We start from the raw sequence: 14,507 nt of genomic DNA, 5'->3' as shown, positions 1-14,507 counted from the left end.
CAAGCATTTAGTCTTTTTCTCTACACTTTTCTTCAAAGGTATCACGAAATTTTGATGCTCCATATAAACATCAAAATTTTGATTCGTATTCGTATTCTTATTCTTTCAAGTTTTTAAAGTTTCAATTTCAACAAGATAAACGCAAGTGAAAGGGAGATTTGTTATATTCTAAAGGAAATTATTCGATAACTCATTGTATTGTTAAATTTGTAAGGGCTAATTAAGGAAAGTGACATTGTAACGTGCCTTGAATCTTCATATCTACTACATCTATTTCATTGATATTATCCCCAATTTCACCAATAATAACTCTATAAATATCACATACATATATGCATCCCCCTTAAAGCAACTATGGAAATGGATTTTCGAGGTTAAGATAAATATATAGATATAAATAAATAAATTCTTAAGTAATTTATGTACTGCTTAAATAACTACGTTGATAAAACACTTCACAAATGTGTAATGTGTTGGTGAACTGAGTACTTTTTTTAAAGATGAAGCACAACATACAAATTTATTCTTTAAATATTCTATACAAGTTTAAGTTCGAACCGTCAGACCCGTATACACATAAATTTTTCACATGACGACATAAAAAATTGAGTCAAAATTCAATACATGACCACACGATTATAGAATCACCAAAATTCCTAGGTTCATACGATTCAATACTATAGAGATTCATCAATTAGACCATCACTAAATTGCTTTGTCAACTAAATATACTCGTCTACTTTCACGAATTTATATTAAGTAGTATTTATATATATATGTATGTATGTATGTATGTATGTATGGCAAGTATAGTATAGTTGTTGGATTGGTTGGATTTGGGTCCTTGTCGAGGTACTGACATGAGAAGAGAATGAGAAAGGAAGCCTACGCATAGGGAAACGTTTATCCGTCTTATTGGGGAATGGTCTTCTTCTCATCTGTTATTCAACTGACAGTTTTAGCAATCATTACACTTTTGCTTGAATTGTGTGCATTATTTATTTCTGATCGATGATCGATTGAGTCGATTCATGCCAGTTAAACCAAAAAATAATTTTTTTTTTTAAAAAAAAGATTACAAATCTGATGTTAACGAGTAGTGGTGACCAAAAATGAGTTCGAGTCGGACAATAACACATACTTACGAAATATTTATATATTCGGATTCTAATTAGGATTGAATTTCAAATGTATTTAATTGATCAAACTCACATTTCTTTTTAAGATAAATAAACTCTTATTGATTTAAATCCGGACAATAATCTAATCTAGATTAGGGTCCGAACAAATAAATCGAACAAAATTTTATATGTTTGGACCCATATCCGAACTTTAAATTGGACAAAAATCTTGTGCTTCAACTCAAATTTCAGACATATAATTTATGTTCATACTTGATTTAATTATGATCTCACAAATTCAATCATTCGAATCGAACAACATTTTGCCACCCCTACTAACGCAGGCATTGTAACAAGTTTCAACAGAAAATCATATTGCAAAACGTGTTGAACTATTTATCCAAAAATAATAATAAACGTGTTAGACTATCATGTTAAACTGATGTACTTTATATCTGATGTTCATGTCAAGTGGTAGTTAATCTCTTAAAGTAAATAAGCATGTTTTCCTTGATGAACACAAGGCCGGGTTATTTGGAAGTGTGTTGTGTTTTGATTTTTTGCGACGCCATGAGATGATACGAATTTTGAAATTGTGGTGAGATGAGATGAGTTATAGAAACAAAAAGTATTTGACTTGTATAGCGAGATGATGATAAAATTGAATATTTTTTATTATTGATATCAATTAAATTTTGATGAATATATTTTTATAGAATATATAATAAAATTAATGGTGAAATTGGAAAACGAATTGTGTCCGATGTAAGACGGAGAGTGTGTTGTGTCAGGGTGGAAGCAACTAGGGCTATAAAAAAAATTATGTTAAATTATTGTAAAATATAAATTAGTGTTGATCGATCAAAAAATTAATAGACCGATCAATTAAATTTATATCAAAAAATTGAAGGGAAAAAAAATGGATCGAAACCGATTGCGAACACTTCATTACGGGTTTACCTATAGCTTCAACTTCGAACTCGACCAAATATTTTGTTTTTATCCAAACGCAATATATTCAAAAGTAAAAATCGATGCATTTGACATATGCAAAAAGCATTTACACAGTAGACGACGGCTTGACTAGATCCCCGTGTAACACGACGCGATCCCCCACCTCGTGCGTGCACAGACCAAACTTGAAAAACTTTTTACAGCTACTGGAACGGCCAGTCTTTATTTGCCGACAATGACCTCGGAAGTCGCCGCGTTGCAAGATTGACGCACGTGCGACCAGCCGCCGGCAAAAGAGCCGGGGTGTGGTCGTTGGACAAAATCAAGATCAATAAAAGAAAATTAATAAAAGGAGGGTCTCTGTCAGTTTAAATATTGATGTCACAAGTCTAGTACGTTTATATCAGTCAGTCAGTTCTCATCATTAGCCTCACTTTTTATTGAGTTATTGTGATCTTCAATATCTTGGTAGCTCCATATATGATCTTGATGGTGTTTTTAGGAGTGTCAAAAAAAATCGAATCCAATCCGTTTTGAGTTGGACAACGATTTGTGTTCATGAAATTTTCTATGTTTCAACCCTAATCCTAATTGGATTTATGAAATATTTATATATTTAGAATTTAATCTGAATTGGATTTAAGACGTACTTGATTGATCAAATGCTATAGCTTCAGGTGCATTCTTGGCTTTGCCGTGTAAGTTTACCTATATGAGTGTAGAAGGTTGCCGCCTTCTATGAGTTAAGGGCTTAACTCTAGAGCGCTCATGAACCCAGGATATAGGCACAAGGCCAATCCACGTGTCGGTTTTTTGAGTATGAGTAAGAAAATACTAGTGTGTGAAATGTATCCGGTCAATCGTATAAGATTACTAGATCAAGGCATTATCCTCTAGGCATCTTGGTTGACTTTGATACATGTCACTAAGTGATTGGTTCAAGTCGTAAGACACCTTTCATTTATGCACTAAGTCTGACAAAAGAGAAAAAGAATCATAATTTCTTATTTTGAAAAATGGTGGGGGATTGTTAGAGATTTTTCAAAATTATTTTGATTTTTGTTTTGAAAAGACATGATTTTTTAACATACACTTTCATTTTAAAAGACATGTTTTTATTTGGTTTGGAGGCAACTCTTCATATTGTAAAGATATGTCATTTTATGGTGTCTTAAAAGAAGAGTCACCATTGTAAAGACATGATCATTCGATGTAAGGATATGATAATTCATTGTAAAGGCATGTCCTATGTGAAGAGTTACCACAAACTCTATAAATAGAGTTATTCTCTAACCATTTGAGAATCCAATTTTTCATTCAACTTTCTCCCATTTTCTCTTCATAAAGTTTTCTATTGTTTTTCTGTTGCTGCGGAAATAGAAAGACAAGTATCTTTCTTTCTCTTGATTATTCTCAAAGTACTATGACTTTCTACGGCCATTGCATCAAGAAGAAGGTGGTCCATAGACCAAGCTTCATTGTATCCTGGAGGCGGATTTGCTGTAACCTAGTGCAACCATTTGGTGGGGGCAAATACTGTCTTAAGGAAAGCGACTACGCGCCTTGAAGCACCAGTTTTGTTGCAATTATCACCATTATTACCACATTTCTCCAACATCAAATCTATATTAATTTAAATCCAAACAAGTAAATGAGATAACAATCTAATTCGGGTTGGAATCCAGACAAATAAATCGGATAAGATTTATGTTTTTAGACTCAAATTCAGTCTTAAACTGGATGAAATATTTATGTTTGGACCTGACATGATCTTCTATGAGGGCAAAGATTAAACCTAACACCACGAAAGCAGCGTAGGGTTTACGAACACTGAATAATACGGGACTATACCATATTACACCAAGATATACCTGAGTAGACTAAACAAACAAATAAAAAAAACACAAAAACAATGATTCTTGATCAAATAAAATACTAGAGCCCACCCTTTCCTTTTTTATTCTTAGGCTCACAAACCCCCATTCTACCAAATGAAATTATTTATTTATTTTTCTTTTGAACTTGGTTCAATGAGATTGGATATTGGTTCTTGCTTTTATTTGTTAAATTAACTGAGTGAGGTTTTCAAGCCCATGCCCCGGCTTAGATGGCCCAACCCCAACAGTTGATTTGTCTTTGGTTTCTTAAGCAATCGACTTGGGCTTTTCTTTGAAGCCTAAAAGGCCATCCAGGTCCTTCTATCTTGTCCTGACGCCTATGTTTCCATTGTCAATGTCATGGCCTCATGGGAGGTATGGAGGAGGGACTTGAGGAACAATAGGGTATTTGCACTACTACATGCATTAGATAATTATTGTGGGGGGTGTTAAAAAATCTGTCGTAACCGAATTGATTGGGCATCATTTCTCCATTAAGAATTGAATCGAAAAAACCAACCACTTAATCGATTAAACTTATGTTAAAAAAAATAGACCGAAACTGTCATAAACACCTCTTTATATCACTAAAATAATGTGAACTTTTGGGTGAAAGTATTGTGGTACGAAATTCCATTGCACCTTTACATTAATAAACAAGGCTGTCATCCCAAAATTAGAGCAACTTTTTATGTATGTAAACTTTAGTCTAGAGGAGTTAATTAATCAATCTTTTTCTCTCAACTCATATTGCTTTCTTCCACATGGCCACATATAGGTTAAAGATGCTAATTTCAAACCCTAAAAGCATAAAAGTGACCGACCCTTTTGAGTAGATAATGCCATATTTTAGTTTTCATATTGCTTTATGAGAGAGTGCTTTACTTTGATTAAAAGAAACAACAAAAAAAAATGCATATTTTGTGAGGATTTGAATTAATGTATATTATGTAATTATGTCAAGACTATAATCTCACATCGATATGGCATAACCCAACCGAGTGGCTTATAATCAAGATTCAGACCCTCTCATATTAACAACACATTTTCTTAGCCCAAGTACCATTAATGGAGACGGTCAATGAAGAATAAAATCTTGCGAATTCGATGTATCCACAATGAATTGGTAAATCTCAAGATGACAATGTTGTTAGTGTGTTTGGAATGAGAATTTCAACAACTCTCATGTAGAATTAAAGGGTGTGTGATGGTGAAAGAAGAGAGCTAGAACCTATATGATCACTTGCTTTCACTTTGAGACACATCTTTTGGTGTCCAGACACAGATTTAGAAGCACACAGTTATGAATTGCTTTGGTTGGAGAGAAGAAGGGTTAGGGTGTGTTCTAAGGAACTCTACATTCCTCTCCTTCATTCAAACATTCCTTTTTTTCTGGCATTCCTTTTCCTTTTGAAAGGAATGTTATTGCTAGCTCTCCTTTCAATGCAAAGGCATATATATAAGACCAGAACCCTAAAATGGGTCCAGTTGCTATGAAAAGGGAAAAGAAAAAAGAACCCTAAAATGGGCCAAACCAACATAAAACTAGAACAAAGAAGAATTAAGGATTCTAAATACACAAACCCTTTAACTAATTATCTTCCATATCTTATGCAAAACAAGAGATGGATATGCACCTTGCAGGGTTAATTTTCTTAATTAATTAATGCTTGATGATCACACTTTAGTAGATACGTACACATTTGTGTATAATCTTAATTCTTTAAGTGATATATTATATATAATCAACAATTATGTTAGTTGAAAGAAACGCTTTCTTTTTGGAAAGATAAGAGTTCCTTTAATCAGCAATTCTGAGGTACCTCTCCAAATGTTCAATGACGCGTACCATATCATCCTTCAGGAGCATGAGTAATTATTCAGTGGTCGTGACGCACACGTCATATGTTGATATGGCCTATCAAAACTGAAACAGTATCAATTCATATGTTGTTAGTGTATTTTCAAATTTTGAATTATAAATTACCTATCTCCATTCTCAACTACCTGTGCATTGTCACTAACAACTCATGAATTGATTAGTTTTGGTACGCCATATCAGCATATGACATGGTGTGTCAGGATCAAATAATTTCTAAAAGAGCACATAAAAGAGGGAATAAAAAAATGGTCACTAACAGATACATGCCTAGGGCTATGAGAACGGATCAAATAGGAGGGTTTTTCTTTTTTGGGTAACACCTAATAAGAGTTGGTTATTTGTGATTGTTCAATCGTTGGGTTCGAAAGCTTTCACTTGTCTACTCTCTTGTAAAACTAACTAACGAATGCTAAGTAAAGGAAATCTTATATTGCTGGAAAGATTCATCTCAGCCAATTCCAGTTCTGAATAAGTGAAGGAATTTTTAAGATGAATCAAATATTTATAATAAAGGCCAGCTGAGGTTTCATGTACGTTAAGAAAAAGTGATTGCGGAACGAGGGGACTGTGATATTGATTCATATGAAATCATTTGTGTTCATCTCAGTATTTTGGATAGTTGGGACAAAAAGACTGGTATCTGTGAGACTCCTTTAGTTAGTATCAAAATTTAATAGCTAGCAAAGCTGAATTGCCTTTGATACTGGTGGAGCAGTAGTACTAGCACTGCTCCAGTCCTCCCTGCTTTGTCACCACATGCATTCCACTTTCCAGTTTCCACTACAAAATCTACTTTGGACTCCAATTTTTCTCCTTCTTTTTTTATCCTCACCTACAAGAAAAGCATTGCCCACCTCCTCTCTTATCTCTCCCTCTCCCTCTCCATGACCAGACCTTGATCTGACACTCCACTCCATCTCCCTTGATCCCACTCTTCATTCATTTTTGAAGGCAAAGAATGAGAGCAGAAGGTTGTGCAGTGCAACAAGCACTCACTGCGGAGGCAGCAAGCGTAGTAAAACAAGCGGTGGCACTCGCTAGACGGCGCCGCCATGCCCAAGTAACACCACTCCATGTAGCTAACACCATGCTCACTGCATCTACCGGTTTACTACGCACGGCTTGCTTGCAGTCCCACTCACACCCCCTCCAATGCAAAGCCCTAGAGCTTTGTTTCAACGTCGAGCTGAATCGTCTGCCTGGCGGCCCTATGTTGGGTACTCACTCTCATCATCAACACTTCCCTTCCATCTCCAACGCTCTGGTCGCGGCCTTTAAGCGTGCTCAAGCTCATCATCAAAGGCGTGGTGGTTCGATTGAGAATCAACAACAAAAACCACTCTTAGCTGTGAAGATAGGGTTAGAACAGCTTATAATATCAGTTCTTGATGACCCAAGTGTGAGTAGAGTGATGAGAGAGGCTGGTTTCAATAGTGCTCAAGTGAAAAGCAATGTTGACCAAGCTTGTAAGAAGGATGACAGGAGTAATGTTTTAGACCATGGAAAACCGACGGTTTTCGATCCAATTAGGGATGAAGATGTGAGGATTGTGATAGAGAATTTGGTGAATAGAAGGAGAAAAGGTAGTAGTACTGTTATTGTAGGTGAGTGTGTTAGTACAATAGAAGGTGTTGTCAAAGGAGTTATGGACAAGTTTGACGAAGGAGATGTTCCAGAGGGTTTGAGAGATGTGAAGTTAATAACCCTTTCACTCTCCTCTTTAGGGCATCTCAATGTTATTGAACAAAAGCTCAAAGAGATTAAGAGTAGTAGTAGTGATAGTAGTAGAGGATTTGTGTTGTATTTGGGAGATCTTAAGTGGATTATTGAGCAGAGAAGTAGAGAACAAGTGGAGCATATGATTAGGGAGATTGGGAGATTATTAGTTTGTGAGAGTGGAAGGTTTTCGATTTTAGGGATTGGAAGTTTTCAAACCTACATGAGATGTAAGACAAGTTATCCTTCAGTAGAGAGTGTTTGGGGTCTTCATCCTCTAACAATTCCTGCAAACAGCTTGTGCTTGAGTCTCATCACCACTACTACTGACAGGTATACACAGCATTTGCTTAGTAAAGTTGGACATTATTATGTAGCTTTATTTCATGCCCTATTCTCTCCTTTTCAACTCTTTTGGAGTTATATATATATATATACACGTTTCACTTTTTGACTAAGGGCCAACACGTAAGTCAAAAGTTAAACACGTCTGATGTAAGAAAAAAACGGACGGTCGTATTACAGGCGTCCGTATCTGAGCATTTCAATGCTAACTTCATCTTTATATTTTCTTTTTCTCACAGTGATCTAGGAAGCCAGTCAAAGAACAACAAAGCTGAAAATGGGCACGATTGGATGCTACTTGAAGGTGAGGAGCTCACTTGCTGTGCTGAATGTTCCGCCAAGTTTAAGGATGAAGCCAAAAGCTTACATAGCGGCAACACTGATTCTATCAGTTGCTCCACAAGTTCAACCCTTCCTGCATGGCTTCAACAATACAAGAATGAGAATCAAAGACCTAACAGCATGGATAAGGTTAGTTTGATTTAGTTTCACCACATTCAAAGTTTCAATAATAATATGCGGTCAAACAAATCCATATAGTAATCCTATATAGTGGAAGTAGGTGATAGGAAAGCTGAAACAAAGAGTCATTGACTGAAATTATGAACTTAATTGTGATAACTCTTAAGGTGCGTTTGGTAGAAGGGTAATGGGGTGTAATGGTTACAAGGGTAATTAAATTTTAAGTTTACTTGTGTTTGTTATGTTAGTATAATTTTTACTCCTGTAATAAATTTTAGTAATTGAGCTTATTTTTTATACATAAAGTTTACTGGTGGGGGGAATTGGGTAATTAAAAGTAATAGGAAGTTTTACTCTAACCTATTACCCCCTTAATTAAATCCCCAAAAAACTCCTCACACATGGTAATTGAAAATAAGCTCCAAAGAGAAGAATTTCACACTAGAAACTTATATATATATATATATAATATGTGTCTGCCTGTGTGTGTATATATATATGCATATGTATCTATATTTTTTAAATTTTGATACATGATAATCGTAACAATAAAAAAAAAACATCATCTTACTTTTTTTCTAGTTTGGTTCATTACAATAATAACAAACAAGGGTAATAGTATTACACCAGTAACGTATAGCCGTAACAAACAAGAGTAATGAACGCTTGGGTAAATTTTACCGTTCTTTACCAAACAATGGTAACAATTATTCTCCATAATTATTATTACCCTTGTAACATTTACATGGGTAACAAATTATATCCCCAAATTCTTACCCTCATACCAAACGCATCATAGTGTAAGTAGGAAGTCGATCCTGAGTTCAAATCTCATAGGTGTTTCCATTATCGCAATTTGTAAGATGAGACATTACTTAACCCAATGTGTGCAAATGTCACCATGCATTATCTTACTACACTGGGCCTCGACTCAAGTATCAATTGATCCATGGGGATTGTGGGGTCTTGCATGTGGTCTTGAGTTTACAGTCAATTGTCCGGTGATCAGCTGGCTAAGCTGAATCATTTTTTTTTATGCATATGTAACAGGATTGTTTATCGATCAAAGATCTTTGCAAAAAGTGGAATTCAATTTGCAGTTCGAAACCTTGTTCATCAGAGAAAGCCTTCACATTATCTTCTCTTTCACCTTCACCCTCCACTTATGGTTTCTCCTACGATCAACATGGCCCTAATGTGCACCAAACCCACTACCCCTTTTCAGTGGTCGAGCCCAAGATGCCATGGAGGAGAGACTACAACCCCACTGACCCCAGTTTGAGAATTTACATTCCACCATCAACATCAAATCCCAATTCCACCCAAAACTCAGCTTCTTCAAGTGAAGTCATGGAAATTGATCAGTATGTCCGAAACTTCAACGAGTACAATTCAGAAAACCTAACAACCCTATGCAATGCATTAGAGAGAAAGCTGCCATCAAACAAAGACACAGTTCAAGACATCGCGAGCACGATCTTACAATGCCGGTCCGGTATGGGAAAAAGAAAAGACAAAAGAGAGACTACTTGGTTGTTGTTTCAAGGCAATGATGTGGAAGCTAAGGAGAAGATAGCTAAGGAATTTGCTAGGGTTATTTTCTCCGGCTCCTCCCGGACCGACAACTTTGTTTCGATTTCGTTGAGCAGTTTCTCATCCACAAGAGCATACTCAACTCATCATCGTCATCATCATCATCAACAAGATTGTACAAATAATTACAAAAGATCGAGAGACGAACAAAGTTCTAGTTACATTGAAAGGTTCGTAGAGGCAGTGTCAAGCAATCCTCATAGGGTTTTCTTACTTGAAGATATGGAGCAAGCTGATTATTGTTCTTTAATTGGATTCAAGAGAGCAATTGAGAGAGGAAGAGTGAGTAATGTGAGTGGAATTGAAGTTGGTCTTAGTGATGCTATCATCATCTTGAGCTGTGAAAGTTTGATTTCAAGATCAAGGGCTTGCTTTTCTACAATCAAAGAAGGCTCCACATTGGAGGAAACAAGTAGTCATTGTGTCTCAACACTTGATTTGAATGTTTCAATTGAAGATGATAGTGTGGAGGATCAATCAGTGGATGATATTGGGCTTCTTGATTCTGTTGATAGACGGTTTGTTTTCAAAATGCCTTCATGATGATCAGGAGAAAATTTTAGTACGATGGTTGATCCATGTCATCTTGACTTGGTTCTGATTTCTCTATTAAGCATTTAAGCTTCGTTCCTAAGAAGTTCTCGTCAGATACAAAGAAAAGAAATATAGGCCTCCCTGCCATCCGCACCAATCCTTCTTTGAAAAATATTGAATATATATATGCTAACGTTAGTCCAAAATATAGTTATATTTCCAATTATTAGATTTTCAATATTTACTTAATGCTATAACATTGGTGTCTTTGAAATTGTGTAGAAAGAAAAATTAAATTTTTATTTTTATTTACTTTTATCAATTTCACTCAGATGTGTATACAATTAAGTAATATAAAGAGTGCAAATGTGCAATATGTCATAATCACTTGATGAAAGTGATTACTATAGGCCATTGTGATACATTTTGTCTACACAAATCATAATTACCAATCCACAATTAATAAAGCTTACATAATTAGGCACAAGGAAGCTTTGCAAATGTAAAACCCCAATATATATTTATGCTGGTTTGTTTGATGAATTTCTCATTTCGACGCATGTTCATAGTTTTGTCAAAGTTTAAACGGAGTGTCGATTTACCGCAACTCCCCACCTTTATTCGGGTTTTGGATCAACTGCAAGCACATGCGTAGTTAAAAGGACATGGCTTGAAATAGAAAGAGAAGAAAGAAGGGCTACATATTTTGCAACCCAAAATTGATTAAAGATCGATATCATTTTGCGACGGAATTTTTCGTCACAGATTGTGACACGAATTCTTGTCAATGGTTGAGCGACGAAACTTTATGAAAAAAATAATTCTATCACTAAAATTAGCTACGGAGTTGATTGAGCATCGCTAATTTAGAAGGGACAAATAACTTCTTTTTTTCTCCTTAGAAGGGAAAAGCAACCAAAATCTCTCCTAACAAATTATAATCAAAAGAGCACTACTTTTCATGGCTAGCTTTAAAGTTCAAATTGCTATTAAAAAGAAAAACTTTTCTTTGTTTGATTTTTGTAATCTCCCAACATTCGCATCTTGGAAAAGCAGGGAAAGTTTCGATATGTGCAAGAGGGTTCAAATTAAAACTAGAATAAATATTAAATAAATTAAAGTACAAAGTGAAAAAAAAAACAATAAAGGATCGATTAGAGAAGAAAAAATATAGAGATAATTAAGCATCTACTTTTGTTTAAAACCTTAAAGACGTTGTTACTTTAGAATCAGAAAAAGATTATTATCTTCACAGCTTTTAAAGCTTAAAAACAAAACCCATAAGCTTAAGTTGGGAATTTGTGGCTGCTTTTGGCTTTGGAATGATCGGGTGGTTTTCAAAATTCATGCAGTGTTTCTAATTCTCACATGTGAACCAACTAAAAACAACGTCTTTAAAGGTATTGACCTAAAATTTTCCCTACATTAATAGCAATGAAAAAGCGTTGATCCAACGATATTTTCGGAAACTAATTAAAAACCCTAGGATTTCAATAGGCCGAAGATGATGATATTGAGGCCCATGACACACTACATTGATACAATTATTCAAAGAGAAAAAAAGAAGAGAAATAACCAAATAGAAACCCTAATAACTATCATATACCAAGCTCCATGAAACCTTTTTAGACACAAATGAGGTCTCTATGTGTGTCTCTTTTCAATGATGCATGGAGAATAACTTTGTTTTTAGATGTTCTGAAATTCCATATATATTCCATGGGTGGGCCATCAAAATTGAAGCTTTTAATGGAGCCCTTGTCGGATGTATTGAAGTCCTCGAGCATATTGTCCTAATAAACTTGACCCATAAGCTTTCATGGGATATTCGCTATAGACATACTCATTAAGGCAACAAGCTTCTTTGCTTTGTTAATTGGAACCAATGAGCTTTACTTCTTTTCCTTAACTAGTCATCTTCAAGTGCCCCATTTGTTTCCTTCGCTTTAGAAACCTTTTTCCAAACACCATCATGTCATCCTAAGAAACTTTTTTTTTAAGTTTTAATTATATATATATATCTCTTTCTCAAGATGCGGATTTTATGTAACTAATGTCCTCATCACATAACGATGGAGGTTAAATATCTTTATATATGCAATCTTTTTAAAATATAATGATAGTTTTCTACGTAGGATAGTAAGAGTAGGGGTGACAAAACTCTGTCCGACCTGGGTAATCGAATTTGTCCCACCTGGATTAAACCAAGTTTGAACATAAATTACATGTTTTGTCCGGTTTAAACCACTATGGGTTTGACCAATTAAGTATGTCCGAAATTTAATTTGGCTTAGGGTACAGACATATAAATATTTTGTAAACAAATGTTGTTGTCCGACTCGAAATCACTTTTTTGCCACCCTAAGAGGATAAAGTGATTTATCAGAAATCTCAGTCCACTCACATTAACAATGTTGTTCATTTTGGATTTACCTATTCAATGTGGATATATCGGGCTCGCAAGACTTTATTTTTCTGTATTGTTGCCTATGATACTTAAGCTTAGGAAAAGCCTTGTTGTATGAGAGATGCTTGAGACTTTTTGTATAAACTACATCGCTTGGTTAGGAGTTTGACATGAAGATGAATGAGATATATAATGCTAGTGATATGTATGCCAAATATGCATTACTAATTATTATTGCATGCATGATATATTTCGTGACTAAAGTTTCTATTGGTCAAATATGTCCATAAACAAGAGGATTGAGATTTAGGGTTAGCTTAGTCTAGGTATGTTAACATCTATTTGACCCTTTGAATATTCTCATTTATACTTGATTAATTAATGTGAGATAAATGAGAAATTGAACTCACAACCCTCTTTGTTAAACCTAATTTTTCTTCTATTTTTTCGTTTGTTTTAGTTTCCTTTTGGAAGAGGCATAGATCAAGCGGATAGGTGGGGCTTCAATTCTCCCCCAAAACTATATTAAATCATGAATTAAAATATGTGATTGAGTATTTTGGTGTTCATAATGTTATAATATAATAGATTTTGGAGAAAAAATATTAAATTCTAAACCCTAAACCCTAAATCATAAACCCTAAACACTAAAAATTAAGCTCTAAACCCTAAACACTAATTTCTAACTCCTAACTCTAATGTGTCATTTTCACACAAAAAAATCATGATTTAATATGATTTTTGAGAGAGAATTGGATCAGAAATTAGAGTCCCTCTCATTCCTAGATCAGGAGAGGTCTTCTTTCCAATTAATATCCACCAAAAAAGAAGGCATCCAACAAAAAGACAAGCTAAGGATGGAGACAAAGTTTCCACACACCTTAAAGCTTGCCCTTTTGCGAACTTTAAGAAAAGATCAGAGATATATGGGTCTTTTGCATGAGCTCATTGCATCTTAAATTTCTTATCTTTTTTTTGAGTCTTCCAAGTTAAATTCTCACTTTTTAATTTCTCTCTTTATTTTTGCATGAAAGCAAGGGAAATCTGATCTAGGATCTCAAAGTGGTCACAAACATGCATATACAATAAATTAGATACTCTCCTAGTCATTATAATTGTATGATCATCCCTTTTTTTTTTCCTTCCTTTCTTCAGGGCATTGGGTTATGTCCACTTTTTATGGATTTTATCAGTTGAAAGTGATAATTAATGAGGGATCCAAGGTGAATGAGTGAGTGAGCAATAGACTAGTAGTAGTACTTCATGTGCTTCTGTGGCTGAAAATTTCATGAGAAAGAGAGAAAAGTGAGATGAGAGAGGTGTTGGTTCTTCCACCATTTTATTTCGTTTTAGGGTTTAGTGTGTGTATCTTTTTATCTTCTTGGTTTGAAGACTTGGTCAAAAAAGACAAGAGGAGGTGGCAGCACACGAGAATATCAACCCACACCATGCATGTTTGTTTGTTTTTTGATTGTCTGATTCCTGATGATACATCGGGCTTGCACGACTTTGTTCCTACATAACCCGACAATTAAAGGCCAAGGTCATGGGTTAAAGCCCAACTCACTTGAGTTAGGAAAAAACTTTGTTGTATATAGGAGATGGGCTTTGATCTT

The 14,507-nt window shown here is 34.9% G+C and overlaps 1 protein-coding gene across 1 annotated transcript; it reads left to right on the top strand.

Moving 5' to 3' along the window:
• The first annotated feature begins 6,405 nt into the window (after positions 1-6,405).
• On the top strand, positions 6,406-10,623 carry LOC119998999 (protein SMAX1-LIKE 3-like). Its single transcript, XM_038846488.1, has 3 exons — positions 6,406-7,883; positions 8,135-8,366; positions 9,408-10,623. Exons 1-3 carry the CDS (start codon positions 6,793-6,795, stop codon positions 10,491-10,493), a joined length of 2,409 nt encoding a protein of 802 aa, XP_038702416.1. The 5' UTR covers positions 6,406-6,792; the 3' UTR covers positions 10,494-10,623.
• Positions 10,624-14,507: the final 3,884 nt, after the last annotated feature.

This window comes from Tripterygium wilfordii, chromosome 5 (assembly GCF_013401445.1).
Source record: "Tripterygium wilfordii isolate XIE 37 chromosome 5, ASM1340144v1, whole genome shotgun sequence".
In the NCBI taxonomy this organism is placed as follows: domain Eukaryota; kingdom Viridiplantae; phylum Streptophyta; class Magnoliopsida; order Celastrales; family Celastraceae; genus Tripterygium; species Tripterygium wilfordii.
The sequence above is the reverse complement of the archived record's forward strand: the minus strand, read 5'-3'. Positions and strand labels throughout refer to the sequence as shown.

What these genes read in the sequence shown, in the direction of transcription:
- LOC119998999 (XM_038846488.1), top strand. Translation starts at nt 6,793, where the DNA reads ATGAGAGCAGAAGGTTGTGCAGTGCAACAAGCACTCACTGCGGAGGCA. An exon ending in ATCACCACTACTACTGACAG is followed by an intron (nt 7,884 to 8,134) that starts GTATACACAGCA and finishes TTTTTCTCACAG; the next exon opens with TGATCTAGGAAGCCAGTCAA. An exon ending in GACCTAACAGCATGGATAAG is followed by an intron (nt 8,367 to 9,407) that starts GTTAGTTTGATT and finishes CATATGTAACAG; the next exon opens with GATTGTTTATCGATCAAAGA.